This window comes from Microtus ochrogaster, chromosome 21, assembly GCF_000317375.1.
Source record: "Microtus ochrogaster isolate Prairie Vole_2 chromosome 21, MicOch1.0, whole genome shotgun sequence".
Lineage (NCBI taxonomy): Eukaryota > Metazoa > Chordata > Mammalia > Rodentia > Cricetidae > Microtus > Microtus ochrogaster.
This window is the reverse complement of record NC_022022.1, coordinates 2,709,064-2,727,615: the sequence shown is the minus strand read 5'-3', so window position 1 is coordinate 2,727,615 and position 18,552 is coordinate 2,709,064. Positions and strand designations below refer to the sequence as shown.

The following is an 18,552-nucleotide window of genomic DNA, read 5'->3' as shown; positions in this document are numbered from 1 at the left end:
GGGCTGGTGTTGATTGATCAGCTACCACATCATCACATATGTAACTTGTGCTGCAGTAGAGGAAGGAATGTTGTATGCCCATTGAAGCAAACCAGATAGCTAAGACCAATGCATTAATTAATGGTTCTCCTAGTACATGCCTTGGCTTCGGGGAACCCTAAACCTTTAGTCTATCTGAAAAAACCTCTGAAACGTTTTTTTTTTGCCCACCCCACTCGTGCCTGAGTCCTTGGGTGCATCACTATTTCATCATTTCATCTCATTCCAAGAACTCGGTCTAGTGTTTTTATGCTCCCTTTAAACCATGGGAAATGATCCTACGGCCAAATCCTAGTCTGTCCAAACCCACGGCCTGGCTTGCTCATACATCCACGATGACACCCTAAGTAAAGCCAGATTACTCATAATGAATCGTGCTTGCTAACATGGATTTGCTTCCTTTTCTTTCAAACATCACGACTCAGATGTTTGTGGCCAAAAAGGTCTTTTAGAGTGAAGAGTTTCAAGAAAGTCAAAAGAGGATGCCTCCCGACTTGCCTCTATGGTTGCAGAAAATGAATAAACGAGAGTTACAAAAGTGTAAGGAAAGTCTGCAATGAAGGATGCTTTAGATCCTTAATCAAAATTTAGGACTTTCTCTTCTACTCTTAGACCAGGCTTCAGTTAAAGTAATAAAAAGAAAACAAAAAACAAAAACAAAGACCAGGGATCCTCACCTGGCTGAAGTTTTGGTAAAAGAGTTTGTCTTTCTAGCTTTAAGCCACTAGAAGCTATCTCCAATGAGCTTCTTTTTCATCCACTGGGATCAGTGTATAGCCCTCAAATCCATTTTAGCTCCGGGACACGGCCTGAGCCTCACAAATGAGAACACTACCACTCTTACAGCTCCAGCTCATTTAGCAAATGCTGGGAAGTCAAGTTTAGATAGAAGATTCGCTAGTAATGTGGAAGGTCTAACATGGGACCAATTTTATACTTTCCTAACCTCTATTGGCCTCGGCAAGGACTAACTGCTCATGTAGACGCAAAGGGCTCTACCATATGAAAGAGGGCAGGGAGCACAACTGGATGTTGTCAATAGCCTTTCTTCCCATTTTCACAGATGGCCAAGAAAAACAGAACCGTCAGGTCCAACGTCAAAGGACTTGACCATGTTACAAATACAAGAGAATACAATAAGAAACAAAAATTTGGAGAACACTTAGTTTGCCATGAACCCAAACAAGTCCAAGATAGACTGGGTTAGCAACATCCTTTTGAGTCAAACATGAACAGATGATGGTTTTGTTTTTCAGGTGGCACCACAGATCTCCCTATGCCTCCGCCCAAAGAGGCTCCTGCCTAGGTGAGAACAAAAGGACTAGGAAACAAACAAAAAAGGGGAGAGGCTGGGATACTGATTCGTGCTTTATATGTATGAGGTCCTGAGCTTGATTCCAAGCACGCATGCAGAGACACACACCAAAAAAATAAATGAAATTTAAAAAAAAAAAAACAAAAAAAAACCCTCACCCAATCCCCTTGGTTCCTAGACCAGGGCCTTTTAAATGTTAAGCATGTGCTCTACTGCAAATTAATCCCCTCCTACCCACACAAAAACAAAACAAAAGCAACTTTTTAACTAAGGAAAGCTTTCCTCTGTTCACAGGTTGACTGGGACCTCTAGCTTTGTATCTCTTCTTCCTTTCCCTTGTCATGTTCTCCCCATCTGCACAGAAACAGGTGCTTGAGACAGTTTACAGGTGATCTTCTAGAAGACTTGTCTTTACCACCTCAGTGAGTCACTCCTCAGCAATTGTGAACAGCAACTGATCAGATTTGTCTATTGTTACTCATGAGCAAGAATGAGAAACACCCTAATACCCCCAAACCCATTCTGATGATGTTACTAAGTCTCCACACAAGAGGAGGTAACTCATTCCTGTTGTGTAAAATTGGTCCTAATATACCAGGCGGTAGTGGCACATGCTTCTAATCCCAGCACTCGGGAGGCAGAGGCAGGCAGATGTCTCTGAGTTACAGGCCAGCCTGGTAAAAGAACTAGTTCCAGGACAGGCTCAAAAACTATAAAGAAACCTTGTCTCAAAAAAAAAAAAAAAACCAAAATAAGAAGAGAAAAATTGATTGGCCCAAATAGAATAAAACAAACTGGAGGAGGGGAGCAGAAGCCACATAGTTTTTCACCAACATGCCCAGAGGCCAAGGCAGAAGCCTAAAAGATGTTGCTCCTTCAGGTGCAGACTTTCAGTGACCAGCTGAGCTTTAGTGGAGACAAGGAAGCAAAGGTGAATCAGACTCCAGAGTCAGTGTAGTGGTACGCCCTAGGAACTGGGTGTGCTCCCTAGACTGCTGCCACTTCTGAGGTCTTGTGACACGGGGAGCTTCACGAAATCAGGGCTGCTATTCAGAGCCTTCTACCCTGCCAGTGACCCAAGCCTGGCCCAGATGTAGGGACTATCCCATGTGATCCCTTTAAGCCAACATTCCATTTATTAAGCCTCACTGGGTTATGAAAAAGGATGGAGTAAGATTTCTACATGATTTCTACATGACAGGTCAATCACCCATGTCACAGATATAGATGACCAAAAGGACGCTTTCCCACACATTTCCCTCAACTCTATGCTTTCTTTGAAAATGTTCCCTATAGTTAGATGTCCTTCAACGGTCCATGCTTGCTTACAATGCACAAGCCGTGGGTTTGATGCTTAGCATCGCAAGCTTGACAACCAAAACATCACCGTTTCCCCTTGGTTCACAGCTGTACAGTATTTGGAAAACACACATATAATCTATACAGTATAACCCACTTCACTTATCGATCACTCCCTGAGCACCCTGACCGCATCCCACCCATTACAATGCAGAGGACCAAACAGAACACCGAGGAGGCCATGAAGATCTTACAGGCTCAGCCAGACTTCAGTGATAATGGACAAGTCTAAAGAGGACAGATGGGAAAGTTCAATGTAAGAGGGGAAAAGTTAACCACACAACAAAGAAAATCACATTTTATTAAACTGGAAAACAATATTGGAGGCAATTTCCCCTCCAAAGCTGGGAAAGGTTAAGTGCAAGTGGCTACAGAGAGAACAAACAGGTGGTCTGTGCACACATGCCTTGTGTGTGTGGGTACACATGCCACTTTCTGTCCTTCCCCATATACCCCAGACGGCATCTTCAGGGCTACCCTCAGCTTTTCTTTCTCCATTCTGTAGCCTGTTTCTCCTTTGACCCTGGAAAGTCACGCCACATCTTCGATGGAGGAAATTTAGCATCTCTAACCACAGGTCTGATACAATAGTTGCAGTTTTGGCTCTTGAGAAGTCATTTCTGTTTGCATTCACCAGAGCAGCCGGGACCCTTGGTCAAAGCCAGAATCTCAAAGAAGAATGTCAAACCTTTAGAGCTGTTATTTTATTAAATGATATTAATACACATTCCAAAAGGATTTCATTGTTCTTGCCTCTAAAAGCATGTGTTTTCCACACTGAACACGTGAGAGTATCAATCCAACATATCTATTTTCCCCCCTAAATCTTAACAGGTTACCCCACCAATTAAAAATATGGAGGTGGGGGAGGGAGCAGTAATTTACAGCTGATTCAAAACCTAACAGCTGAAGCTTAACTGCGACAATGGTAATGTTAGGACCGAGTGGATATTCTGCGAGAAGAAAGCTGAGCCAATTCACATTGTCTAGATAGCCTTGCTATACCATACATAGCATATTGTTTCTGATATCAGAAAGGATCTGTCCTACACTGCTCACTGCACCCTCCAGGAAACCAACGGAGTTCTGCTGACCTCCATCCTTGGGAGGGCAGAGGTGCAGTGAGGAGTTATCATCTAAGCTGACTGGAGAGTGAACTCTCAGGAAACCTTTAAGGATCCTAGTTCTGATTTAGCATCAAGGAATTTTGCGTGGTATAGAGTATTCATAGAATTCTTTGTCTGTGGTTTTACAATGAGCACCAAGGACCTTAGGGACAACTACTTAATTCTGTTTCATGACTCAGGTCCTCGCTGAGACACACTATGTTATACATTCTTTAAAAAATATCTTGTTTATTTTGTTTAAACTCAGGGAAAAATACAAAAGTCAGAGCATGGTACGGAGTTTAAATCACAGACCAGAAAGAATAAAATCCCTTGTTTTATCTTTATGAATACCAGAAATGTCTTTTGTTTCACTATATCACATATATACAGTTGTCTTCATTTACTGTTGCAGACAGATTTCCTTAAAATATCTATCAGCTTCATATAATCCTCACTTCCACCCTGAAAAACACTCAAGATTTTGTGGAAAAAACAAAAAATGTCCCACAAAAGCCCAATCCCCGGGGAGTCCACCCTTGAACTGTACAAAGTACTCGTCTCATGTATTGGCCAATATGTGTTTGAGGACAATTGCTGCTACACTCCAGAAAACACTATCCCGGTACTCCCATGTTTTCTTAGAAAACCAAATGGTCAGAGAGCCTTTTCAAGTAAACAGCAGAAGAAAGAATTCACATTCTTTTATTCTAGACTGAAGAACATCACTTAATTTGGGGAGGGGGGCGGGGACCCAATCCCGAAAGTCACAATTCTCCTGCTCTCCCACCCCGGTTTGATGCTTTTTTACTAAACAAATGTCTTAAGACTGAATATAACTATATTTCCTTTGTTTTGCTATGCTACATACCCAATCCCCTCACAAGGTCATGGTATCATGCATTTTTGTGGACTGAACTACAAAGTTTGAGAAAGGAAAGAAAGAGCTGGATCAAAAAGGGAAGTAAACGAACACGGTGTCTTGCACCCTTACACAGAACACAGATCCCAGACTATGTTGGACAGTTTTTCTTCTGAGGCAAAGGATTGTCTTTGATCACATGTTGCACTTTTCTCCATCTTTCCTACCCCACTGAGAAATTCAAAGCACTCCCTTGATTCCTGATAGTTCTATCCTAACTTGTCAGAATCCCTTCAAAGGCTCATCACTGTTTGACACACCTACCTGGAGATTATTAGCATTTACCCTGGTGCAACACACCAAAATAAATTGTAGTAAGCGGTATTTGCTTCCCAGATAAAGATAAAAGCGCTCCAAACACAGTGATTGTCTTTCCCCTAAGTATAAGATGCAGAAACACAAACAAGCCTTTTAATGTAAGGAAGAAAACTCTTCCCTTCGTGGCAATGACACAGGCAAAACATCTGCAAGTTGACATGGGAGGTGGGCACCGAAAACATCTAGTTACTATCTGCTGAGGGCCAACTTGGATTCAACAGGACCCCACTTCCCCTGTAACAAAGGCCAGCAATACCCACCTGTCTTCTCTTCTCCTCTGAAGGAACAAGAGCAGGGTAAACAGAGGACTGAGACGGGGAAATTACTCTAAAGGCTAAGTACTTCCTCTGGTAGTTCATGTTTGCAGAAAACCACCAGTGAGGCGGCACTGTAAAACGAATGTCTACGTAAACATTAAAGAAAGCAAGGATAATATTTTACCTACACTTGTTTAAGAATTTAGTCAGAATTAGTAACTCAGGGAGAAAAAGTCAGGGAAAACAGGGGGTAAGAGCTTAGAACAGATACGCAGACCCATCCAAACGCTTCCTTGTCCACAAAGGACAGTTGGTCACACAGCACCATTAATGATCCCTTCCCTAGTTTACATACTATGACCATTCCTCATCTTCATATTGAAATTTTATTAGGCTTCTCACTTAAGGATGAGACTTTTTCTTTCTTTTTGAGACAAAGTTCCACTATATAGCTCAAGCTGGCCTCAAACTTGCCATTCTCTCCCGTCCCTGCCTCCCTGCACTGGGACTATGGGTGTGTGCCACCACACCCAGCAAGAGAAAACTTTCTTCTACATAGACTGAAGTTTGTACTGCCTAGATTCACTGCCTGGTAATAGTGCAGAGGAGAATGCTTAAAAAAACAAAAGATAATAAAGAACTCCATCTCAACATGCCTTTAAAATAAAGCAAATACACCTGGCAGGCCCAAAATTGACCACATTTTGTCCTGCAAACACCTCTTGGCCTTCAGCAGGGCAGAGCATACAAAGGGAGAAAAGCCGGTCCCAGAAGTTGCTTAGCTGGAGGGGGAAGGAGACAGAGATCCTCCCACCACTATTAGCAAGTTCAACCCCCAAATGACACCCCAACATTGCACATGTTATTACCTGTACTGACCGAAGTTTTATTTCAAATGTAAGTTATCTTTCCAATAGAAATGGGATAAAATATTGTTCTCCTCCCTACTCCCCAAACCCACAGCCAAATGAAGTGGACTTACTTATGTTCACTTTTTTTTTTTTTTTTAAAGAAAGGGGGAAAATGCAAGTAATTTGGGAAAGGTCCTAAGTGCACGGCCACCATGTATGCTTTCTGAATTTGGAAGGGAAGCCCTTCATTAAAAACAAACAAACAAACAAACAAACAAAAAATTCAAGAGAGGAAACAAAAACAAGAAACCAAACTACTACTTCCAATGCTCTCTAGACTGTTCAAAATGCCTTCCCTGATTTCCATCAGTACCTGGGAGGGAAGAATGGGCGTTTTGGTGCAAAGAACGGAGGGCCTCTAACAAAAGGTGGCCGGGGTCTCTTTAAACTGTGGAATGGGTCTCTGCCGAGAAAAGCTTCCCTAGGCCGAAAGTCTGGCCGGGGACTCCGTAAAATCATACCACTCCGGCCGATGGCGTCTCTGTGTGTGGGACCCAAGGGAAGGCCACTGCTGCTGGTGTTGCCTCCCCCACCTCCTGCAAGGGCTGGGCCCAGATGCTCCAGAGGGCGGGAAGGCAGGCTCAGGCTCTCTCGTGCACGGCTAAGACCAGGGCCATTGAGGTCCCTGGGTCCTGTGAGCACCCCAAAATGCTCAGCCAAGGTCCCTTGAAGGAGGGAACTATGGTCCTTGGGAAAAACTGCCACAGGCCCAGTCACTCCATGCTCTGGCAGTGGTGGTGTTGGGAAAGGTACAACCCCAGAGTGGTCAACAGGAGGCGGAGGAGGGGGTGGAGTAGCAAAGGGGACACCACTCCCTCCACTGCTGCTAAGTTCCCCAGGGGGTGGAGGAGGGGGTGGGGGAGGGAAAGGAACTCCGCTGTGCTCTCCAGGAGGAGGTGGTGGAGCAGCATGGGCCAGAGATGCCTCCTTTGTAAAGGGGTTCGAAAGATCCACAGAGGGCAGATGAGTGGGTCCCTCTCGAGAGAAGATACCACCATGATCCTTAGGAGGGGCAGGTGGGGCAGATGATGGCCCCACTGGCTCTCTTTGGAAGGGTGTCCCATGTTCCAAAGGGGATGGGGGGAGATGATGCTCAAATGTTGAGTTGAAACTGCTGGAATGAAAGCTGGCGACACTCTCCTGAAACTGGGGTGCCCGTTCCTTGTATGGCGTTGTCTTAAAGCCAGTGAGGCCTCCGCTGCTCCCACCCCCAAGGGATGCCAACTCAGAGGCACCTGAGGGACCATTGTCAAAAGAGCTGCCTGGTGTGCTCAGATCAAACCAACCTACTCTTGAAACCTCTCGCCCATGTCCTCTATTTCCCTTCCCAGGAACTCTTATGGACTCTACAGTCTGTATTGGCTCCCCTGACATCCTCCTATTGGCTGCATTATGATAACCCAGAGTTTCTATGGGGGCTCCCTTTTCTTCTGTGCTATCAGGCAAGTCTAAACAGGAGGAAGAGACGCGGGTTTCTATGCGATAGTGTTCTTCCTGTTGCTGGTCAGGGGTAGGCAAGCTGGGCTGGGTGAGGTTTGACAGACTGACACCATCACTTGAAGTACCCTTGTTGGGGGTCTGGCCAAAATGCTTATCATCTGAGGGTTTGCGCGAGGCGTTTTTAAGCATATTCTTAAACTCAATCGTCGATGTGGCAGAAATCGTGGAGGCCAGGACTTTTTCCACACCTGATGTGGGAGGGTGTCCCGTTGGAGCAGCAAGGGTATTCTGCGAAGAGAAAAGGGAACGATGTGGGACTGAGTGAGGAGAGTCTGGGTACTGCTTCTGAGGCAAAGTGAGATGCCCAGTAGTAGGCTGAGACAAGTTACTGTGGTTGGAGTCAGGGGTGAAAAATGAATCATTCTTACTCGGTGATGGTGACCGATCAGACCCAGGTTCATTCCCTCTTATGCTGAAGGCACCAAATAGCCCAGGGGGAGATGAGAGCTGATCACAGTTCTCACTAGAGTCAAGGAGGGCCCTTACAGATGGAGGGAAGGCAGACTTTACCCCAAACTCTTGGGCCCTGTGGTTATAACTGGACAGGATTGGCTGATACTCAGTGGTGTCAGAAAGCTTGCTTGACTTCAGGATGGATTTGGCTGGTTTCTTCTCTAAGTTCATCACGGCAGAGGGGGGAGGCCCCGAATACTCAAAATCTCGGTAATCCTCATCTTCCTGGAAAGAAGTATCAGGGAAGAACTTTTCCTGTGACGACTCCATCAGGGAAGATGGTCTCTCTACTCCCTCCGAAGGCTGCTTGTAGGGAGAATCACTGGCCAGACCAAAGGGCCGATACGTAGACACAGAATTGGGGAGCTCTTGAGGGTAGCTTTCATCTCTTCCAGGGGGTGGTGATCTTGTACTGCTGGGTGTTGAGGAACCAGGGCTGATGATCTTAGATAGCAGGGACATAGTATCTACACTGCTGGATGTGGGCTTGTCCATCATCTCATCCTGGGTGGGTGTCCCACTTCGTTCATCCCGAACAGGGGTTCCATCAATGTTGTCTGCTGAAGTGCTAGTGGGACCACGCTGGAAGTCTGAAGAATGGCTCTCTGATGGGGCACTGGATCCCAAACTGCTCAGGATTGGGATGTTTAAATTTAAGCCACTGAAACCAGGATTACCTTTTAAGAAGTTGTGGATCTTCATTTCCAGGCTTGGGGAAGTGGACTCTGATTCCAGCTTTGGCTTGGAGACCTCTGAGGATTGGCACATGGCAACTTCAGCAGGTGGGGCAGCAGGGCTAGTATTGTGGGTACCTGTAAATCCTAAAGTACTGGACGGTAATTTAAAAGGAGTGCTGGGGAGCACTGGGCTCTGCCCAACCGGCGCCTTGCTTGCTGAAGTTGAAGAGACTTCAGCAGTTGACGAGTTAGGAGAATAGTTGAAGCTTTTGGAAATAAAGGACTGCGTATTGGAGAGCAGGTTTCGTCCCTTTATGGTAGAACCTGTGGTGCTAACAGGGGACGTTGTAGAGCTCTGGGATGCAGCATCACTGGCCGGCACTGGGTTCCCAGTAACACTCTGAAGTAAAGATGACAGGCCTGCAGAAACACAGAGTAGAGGAGTTAAAGAACACTACCCACACTGTGATGAAAACAAGGCGGGCTTATTAGATATGATCATTCTATGGTGGGAACCAGACAGATTTTAAAACATGAAGTTAAAAGGAATCCAGACTAAGCAGGCAGTGTCTAAATGTCACAGAAAACATCAGGCCTATTTATCGACATAAGACAGCAAAGCATTCAGACATTCCCAGAACAATCCAGATACAAGTCCAATAATAAAAGGTCACAGGAAAGGGGGATTTTCAATGTCAGAATCACTCATAGTTTAAACAAAGCAAAGCAGGAGAGGAACGGAAGAAAATTCTTAACACAACATTCCAAGCCAGTATCTGTGTCTGAGCTGTGGAATCTCTCTAAACACAAATGAATTTCCCACTTTCTATTCTTCATAATTTACTCCAATATGTTAGCAAGCACTGCTGTTTTCAAGAAGAAAAGAACATATACAAAATTCAGAAATCTGCTTTAATAGAGAATATATGAAGAAGTCTATCTCTTGTTAGATTAATGACACTTTTAAAATTATTCTGCATGTGTATGGGTGTTTGGCCCCCCTAGCCTCATGTATGTCTATATGCCACATGCATGGCCAAGGAGGCCAGAAAAAGGTACTGGATCCCTGGAACTGGAGTTTCAGACTGCTGAAATCTATGTGGGTGATAAATTTCATCTCTCCAGCCCTGTCTTTTTTAATTAATTTTTATTTTATGTGCATTGGTTCTTTGCCATGGGTGTCAGAAGCCCTGGAACTAAAATTACAGACAGTTGTGAGTGTGGGTGCTGGGAATTGAACTTGGGTCCTCTGGAAGAGTAGTCAATGTTCTTAACCACCGAGTATTTTCCTCACCCCAGTCTTGTCTTTTATGGGGGATGAGAGTTTGGGGGAGGGGGTCTCATGTAATCTAGGCTGGCATTAAACTCTAATCCTTGGAAGTTGGGATTTTAAGTGTACACTATCACATCCAGTCTTTTTTCCCCTTTAAAATTTGAATTTATTTAATTATTATATTTGAGGCAGGATGTCAACTACCTAGCTCTGGCTGGCCTTGAACTCATGGAGCTCTGCCTGCCTCTGCTTTCTGAGTACTGAGATTAAAGGCATATGCCACTACAGCCAGCTCTTTTCTTTTTTCTAAATTATTTTTATTTATGTGTATGTGTATATATTTGTATAAATGTATGTAATATGTGTTCAGGAAGAAGGCATTACATATTCTGGAGCTAGTCACAGGTGGTTGTAATCTACCAGATATGAATGCTGAGAACAGAATTTGAGCCCTCTACAAGAACAGGTCACGCTCTTAACTGTTGGGCCACTGTTCCAGCCCCTCTTTTCGTTTTCTTCTATTTTTTTTTTTTTTTGAGACAGAGTATTGCTATGTACGCCAGGCTGTCCTCAAACTTTCAGTCTTCCTTTCTCTTAATAAAGGTAGGATCACAGGCGTGCATCACAGAGATTGCTTTCAAGACCAAGGCTGTGAAAGACAGCAATGACAAACAGAAAGCAGGTACCACAAAGACAGACAAAGCCAGACCAAGAGAAGTGCTGATATTTACATACAAAAATGCACAATTCCTGATTTACAGCTAGGAAAACCCAAGGACTATTGGTCTGTATACAAACTGACAATGATGAGATTCAACTTTGTTCACTAACTGACAAACCTCAGAACCATGAGAAAAAAAATCTTTGTTGCAGGCTAAAGTTAATGAAATCAAAAGGCTCTGAAAATGAAACAAAACAAACCCCAGGATCTCCTTACATAACTGGGATGGACTCATGGTATTCTTCCCTGCCAAAATTACAAATGTATACCGCCATGTCCAGGCAAAAAAAAGTCTAAAAGACAAAAAACTAAAAAGGAAGATCCTGTGAACCAACCATATTTTGTCAAATTTATTCATTTCCTAGACATAAATGGAAATTTTAGTTCTTGCTAAATCTGCCAAAAGTATCTTTTGGTAAAGAAATATCTAAAGAAAATATTCCTGGGGGCTGGAGAGATGGCTCAGTGGTTAAGAGCATTGCCTGCTCTTCCAAAGGTCCTGAGTTCAATTCCCAGCAACCACATGGTGGCTCACAACCATCTGTAATGAGGTCTGGTGCCCTCTTCTGGCCTGCAGGCATACAGACAGACAGAATATTGTATATATAATAAATAAATATTTAGAAAAAAAGAAAATATTCCTGATACTTCAGTTAGTGCTTCTTCAAAATATCAATTTAAAATCATATTTACTAAGGAATTTAAAAATTAACTCTCTTTGTGCACAGGCACACGTGGCACCTACATGTGGGAGCCAGAGGTCAACTTCAGTATCAGCGTCTCAGGAGCCTCCACCTGTCTTTGAGGCAAGGTCTCACTGGGAGCTGGGGCTAACCCATCAGGCCAAGTCAGCTGGCCAACAGGATTCTTTTATTATTGCTTCTCTGGCACAAGGATTCCAAACACAACTCCAGGCCTGGATTGAATGTGGGTACCATGGATTAAGCTCAGGTCTTCATGCATGCACAGAAAACAATTTACTGCCTGAACAAATCCTAAAGTTAATTTCAGTAAATGGGCCTCATCATAGCACGTTCATATACCACGTGTCATTAAACTTCATTAGTCACCTCTCCTCCCTCCACCCTCCTCTCTGTGGATAGGAATTCCATCTGCTGTCATGCCACATCTATTTCACCCCCAACCACGATCTTTTCTTCACCTCTCATGGATCTTTATTTTAACATCTACACAGACAGACACAATTTATTATGCCTTTGAGAGAATATATGGTTATTTGTATTTCTGTGTCTCGCTTAACACAATAATCTCATTTACACCCATTTCCCTGCAAATGTTGGGTTTTTCAGGTTCTTCATGAGGCTGGATTAAATTAGAAGGGCAGTGTGCACATTTCATCTCTCTCGGCTGGTTCCATTTTCTGCCTACTGAAAGCAAGGCAATATTAACAAGGACACACAAGAATCCCTGTGCTGTGTTCATGTGAGTTCTTCAGATGTAGACCCAGGAGCAATCATATCTGAGCTCCATTTTCAGTCAGGAAAGTTCATCCTGACTTCCATGGTGGCTATACCAGCTTACAAACCTACAGACCAGACACAAATTTTATTATTACTGTTTCTGCTTCACATACTGGCATAAATTGTGATCCTTCTGACACTGCCTCTCAGGTAGGGGTCAACTGCACCATGTCTGTCCTTTATTTATTCTTTTATTTTTTCAAGACTAGATGCTCTAGAACTCACTATATATACCACACTGGCCTCAGACTCACAGGGATCCACCTACCTATACCTCTCAAGTGCTGTGATTACTGGTGTGAGGTATGTATGACTATTATGTCTCAGACACTGTGGGCATGTGCTTTCACAGAGCACTGTTTTCTCAGATAGACACTGTCAGGCCAGTGAGACGGCTCAGCAGCTAAGACACCTGATGCCAAGCCTGATGACCAGCGTTTGATCCTCAGCACCCACATTGTATGAGAGAACCAATTTCAACAAACTGTCCTTCAACAAACTGTCCTTCAACAAATAAATAAATTTAAAAAGATAGTAGACTTTCGTAATATTTGTAATATGACGTTTTTGTCACTTTACTACATTTCTTTCATGTCCACAAGCCATGAAGTCTTTCTTTTGAAAATTTGTCAACAGATTGTGGATAACAAAAACAGAACAAAGTTCTAAGAAATTTTCTTTTCTTGTTTTGAGACAGGGTTTCTGAACTCAGATCTGCCTGCCTTTGCCTCCAGAGCATTGGGATTAAAGGTGTAAAAAAATTGTATTCTCAGGGTGGTAGTGGCACATGCCTTTAATACCAGCACTCAGGCAGGAGGACTCTAAGATACAGTTAATGCATCTGAAGGGAAAAAAAATAATATGAATGACTTTAAATTTGTTACTCCATCTACAAGATGGTGGTGGAAAGGGAGAACCCAAGAGCACTGTAATCTCTTTTGAGTTGTACAAGATGAGCTGTTAGAGATTATCAAACCTTTTTTGTGCTTAAAACAAAACCACCACCACAACAACACAGTGCTAGAAAGATGGCTCACTGGTTAAGAGCACTGACTGCTTTTCCAGAGGTCCTGAGTTCAATTCCTGGCACCCACATGGTGGCTCACAACTGTTTGTAGCTCCACTTCTAGGAGATCTGACACCTTCACCCAGACATACATGCAGGCAAAAACACCAATACATATAAAAATAAATTATATATATGCATATTACACACACACACACACACACACACACACACACTCTCTCTCTCTCACACCACCACTGTAGCCTAAGTTAGCCTTCAACTTGAAATCTGAGTATCCTAAGAACTGGAATTACTGGGAACATCAATTCTTTCCTGTTAGTTCCAATAGAGAGAGGTTTCAGATGATCACTGAATAGTATTTACTTTTATAAAATAAAATTCTTTGTTTAAGGATAAACAATAATTTATCCAGAACAGTTTGGAAGTAATCCATAGCTGTAGTGCTCTACTCACAGCACGGGGCTCCTCGCTGTAGCAATACTGACATGTTACACTACATACATTCCGTGGCTGAGACTAGTCTATGCATTATAGGATATTTAACAACATCTGTCTGACCTGGTTTTATAATGCTGACACTGTTCTGGAATTCATAATTAATGGCATAATTATACTGAGATGCTTAAGAAAGGTTGTGCAGGTATCTGGGTAATAAGAATTGAAAGATCAGGTAAGACTCATGAAAAACTGAAGCACTTTTATGTAGAAGATGTAACTGGGAAGGCCGAAAAGAGAAGTTTAAATGAGACACAGATTACAGATAGAAGAAAAAAAAAGATGTATTATAGGTCAACATTAGACCTCAACACACACCAGGTAGTGGTGGTGAACTCCTTTAATATCAGCACTTGGGAGGCAGAGCCAGGTGGATTTCTGTGAGTTCAAGGCCAGCCTGGTCTACAGAATGAGTTCCAGGACAGTCAGGACTACACAAAAAAACCTTGTCTTGAAACCACCCTCATAAAGGAAAAAAAAAAAAAAGTCAACACACACTAACCCTATACTGAAATTAATATAACCCTCCAATGGTGCCATGGTGCAGGTCAGAGTATTAAATAATCAAGAAAACTGGTTTTCAGTTTTAACATCACACATCAGACAGGCTTAACCAACCAAATCACAGCACCAAGCCTAGTTTTCCTATCTTAATGGGATGGTAAGAGACTAGATAATATTTAGTCTGTTTCAATGTTGACATTTTCAATTCTATAAATGCCACTTCACAAGTGATAACTATAAAGGCACAAAGGAGTTAACTATAGTGTACATTTCATGACTTTGGATTCTTAGAACTAGAATACAAGATTACACTGTTACACAATTCAAGTCCCTCTGGCACATGTCCGTTTACCTTGGAGTGCAGGGGCTGACTGTGTCTGGGTTTTGGAAAGAGCAGAGAGAATGCTCTCTGGGGTGATCTCCACCTTTGAGAGGATATTTGCCAGAGGGTTGTGAGATGTTGTGGCAGGAGCAGGTGTTTTCAGGCCACTGGTGAGGTTGCAGGGACTGGTAGGTGTTGCTGGAGAAGGTCTTGATGCAGAACTGACCCCTGGTGGCAGAAAGATGAACTCAAGAAAATGCAATACTCAATTCATGACACTTTCCACTCAATGAATGATTGTTTAATAGTAATTTTTGTGACTTATGTACAAATTGTGCCCATTCTGACACATACAAAGATAAACACCTGAAAATATGAACTGTTCTATTTAGAATATTCTTAAAACAAACAAGCGTTATGTTATTTTCACACACATTGGTTTTCACAGCAGCAACCAGACAACCTATTTCTACTCTGATGATATGCCTGGTGTGTGGGCTGTGGTGGGGGGTGTGGAGATCAGTGATGTGGGATATCCTTCTGTATATGTGTTGCTTTTATTGGTTGACGAATAAAGCTGTTTTGGCCAATGGCTTAGCAAAGTAAAGACAGGCAGAAAATCCAAACAGAGATATAGAGAGTGGGTGGAATCAAGGAGATGCCATGTAGAAGCTGAAGGAGAAAGATGCCACAACATTACTAGTAAGCCAGTCTCGTGGCAATACATAGATGCATAGAAATGGGTTAATTTAAGATGTAAGAGCTAGCTTGGAATATACCTGAGCCATTGGCCAAACAGTGTTGTAAGTAATATAGTTTCTGTGTGATTATTCCAATCTGGGAGTCTGGGAAATGAAAGCACAGTCTCTGCCAACAGGTTGGGAAGTGGGGGGAAGGGATGGGGTAGTAACAACAAGCCTATGTTATTGGCCAGGGTTTTTCTTTGAAACAACCTTTAAAACGACATTATACAAACAAACTCCTTTATACTTTTACACCTCAAAATACTGGGCTGGTTATTAACACATTAAAAGGGGAAATGCAGACAGGAGAAAATAAGCAAATGAAAAATAGTCTAATTAAAAGAATAGATACTATCTTTTCCAGGTTGACAATGGAAAGGGTTGGTAACAGTTAAATTTCCAACTACTAGGTATATCAAGGAGTATACTCTCTTAGGTAACAACTTAGTCCTAACACATGAAAATACTTTTAAAAAAATCTACATGCTGTTTTTTGGTTTTGTGTTTTTGAAACAGGGTCTCCAGCTGTGCAGTGATAGCACACACATTTAATCCCGGCACTAGGGAGGCAGACGCAAGCAGATCGCTTTGTGGGTTTGAGGCCAGCCTGGTCTACAGAGTGAGTTCCAGGACAGGCTCCAAAGCTACAGAGAAACCCTGTCTCAAAAAAAAAAACCAAAAACAAACAAAAAACAAACCAAACTGAACAAACAAACAAAAAAGAAATAGGGTCTTAACAATATAACCAATGTTGGCCTAGAATTCTCATTCTTCCTCATGGTTTTCTGAGTGTCAGCATTGTCTAGGCCACATGCTGATCCCTACCCCCAAATAACACAGAGTGGGCAGAGCACAGATGAAATATGTTTCCCCATCTTTCTGCAGTTGTGTGTTGTACATTCTAGTGTTTTTATTGTTGTTGTTGTTGTTGTTGTTGTTACTGTGTGGAGAATGGGGGAGCGTGTGGAGATCAGATGACAATTCTGTGGAGTCAGATCTCTCCAGTCACATAAGATCCTGAGAACAGTCAGGAGGTGGTGGTGCACGCCTTTAATCCCAACATATAGGAGGTAGAGACAGACGGATCTCTGAGATTGAGGCCAGCTTGATCTACAAAGCAAGTTCCAGAACAGCCAGGATTGACTGCTTTAGAGAGAAACCCTGTCTTGAATTAAAAAAACAACCAAACAAACAAAAAAACCGAACCAACCAAATAAAAAACCCCAAAAACAATAAAAACAGATCCTGAGAATTGAATGCAGGGCTCATCAGGTTTGCATAGCAAAGATTTCAGCATTCTTTACAAAGCAAAATGCTGAAAACATAGTAATGTGATATCTAATAACAAGGACTATCATACATTACAATTGAAGTTGACATAAATTTTCTTTTGTGTGTGTGGTATATGCACAGGTACACTCATTCACATGTGTGCACCTGGAGGCCAAGTGATATTTGGTGTCTTCTGTCACTATCTAATTTCTGGAGACAGTATCTCAAACACTAAATCTGGAGCTTTATGTTTCTTCTAGACTGGTTGCCAACCCCAACCTGTCTCCACTCACTCCAGATGGTGGGGTACACACATATGGCTAAGCCTAGTTTGTACATGAGTGATGGTGACCTGAAGTTAGATACTCAGACTTAATGCATCAGGCATGCCGTTCTCTGGACCATTTCCCTACCCACTCTCATCTTTTTTTCCCGAAAGGGTTTCATGTACCCCAGGCTATCCTTGAACTCCGGATTCTCCTGCTCTTCTTCCAACTGCGGAGACTGTAGATATGCACCATCAAACCAGCTAGCTGTTTAGACAATTATTTAATGACATAAAAATGTGTGATATAAAGTTTTTAAGTAAAATGGCTTAAAAATAATATAGACAATGTTTTTTTTTTCTTAGTTTTTCGAGACAAAGTTTCTTTGTGTATCGTTGGTTCTCCTGGAACTTACTATATAGAGCAGAATGTACTCAACTTCACAGAGATCTGTTTGTTTCTGCCTCCAAAGTGCTGAGATTAAAGGTATATGGCACCACTGCCCAGCCAACATTTCAACTACTAATAGTACTACAAATATTTAATCCATCAAATTCATGCATCCATGAATATATGTGGGTGGTTTGTTTTGGCATATTAAGATTATTTTTGAGCTTTTTTTAAATAATGTCTATCCATTTGTTAATGTATTTAAAATGAAAAAATTTGTCGGACGATGATGGCACACCCCTTTAATCCTAGAATTTGGTAGGCAGAGGCAGGCGGATCTCTGTGAGTTTGAGGTCAGCCTGACCTACAGATGGAGTGTCAGGACAAGCTATAAAGCTATGCAGAGAAACCCTCCCACCAAAAAAAAAATTGAAGAAATTTCACCATTAGCAATAAAAAAAAACCCAAAAACTGATGGTTCAGTGAAAACCAAGATGGAATCCAGGTTTTACCATCCTCACTAGGCTCACTTACCAGTGTTTTTCATGACTGAAGTTAAGCTGCTAAGGATGGAACTAATTTTTGCCAGATCCACATTTGCCAGGTTTGGCAAAACCAAAGCAGGGGAAGGGGACAGAAGCGAAGTGTTCATGGGCTTTGGAAGAGGTGGAGCTGCTGTCGTGGGCACAGTTGCTGGGGCACACGGTGAGGCCTTCGAGACACTTTCTGTTGACTTTGTGAGTACAGAAGTGGAGACAGCTGGTTTTTCCAGAGGTTTTTCTTTCCTGTCCTCTACTGTTTGAACAAACAAGAGGCAATGTTATAACCTATTTTCTAGATTTTACTTTCAGTATGAATCAATATTATGTCCCTAATATTTCCTACTCTGAGGGCAAAAGCCCTACTCTCACTTTATGTTTTAAAAACAAAACAAAACACAAAAGCCCCACCAGTTCCTGGAAGGCATATTAGATGGGTCAAAACCCCTGTAACTAGCGCTTCTCTGAGAAGCCAAGGACAATGGCATGGGGTTTTGATCCTACTTAATTTTCTGGCTTTGTGGGAGCCTAGCCAGTTTGGATGTTCACCTTCCAAGATATGGACGGAGGGGGGGAGGACCTAAGACTTACCACAGGGCAGGGCACCTTGACTGCTCTTTGGACTGGAGAGGGAGGGGGAGAAGGATGGGAGGAGGGAGAGA

General features: G+C 42.7%; 1 protein-coding gene across 3 annotated transcripts in view; it reads right to left on the bottom strand.

Moving 5' to 3' along the window:
* Positions 1-2,999: 2,999 nt before the first annotated feature.
* Positions 3,000-18,552, bottom strand: part of Rprd2 (regulation of nuclear pre-mRNA domain containing 2) — a 58,112-nt gene continuing 42,559 nt past the window's right edge. For 2 of the 3 annotated variants that reach the window (XM_005356959.3, XM_005356960.3), the window contains 3 exons: positions 17,886-18,146; positions 14,711-14,908; positions 3,000-9,277 (listed from right to left, as the gene is read on the bottom strand). In XM_005356959.3, coding sequence (XP_005357016.1) covers positions 6,534-9,277; positions 14,711-14,908; positions 17,886-18,146 — 3,203 coding nt within the window. In that variant the 3' untranslated portion in view covers positions 3,000-6,533. The remainder of the gene's footprint in view (positions 9,278-14,710; positions 14,909-17,885; positions 18,147-18,552) is intronic. The other variant, XM_013349851.2, reaches the window with a different exon arrangement.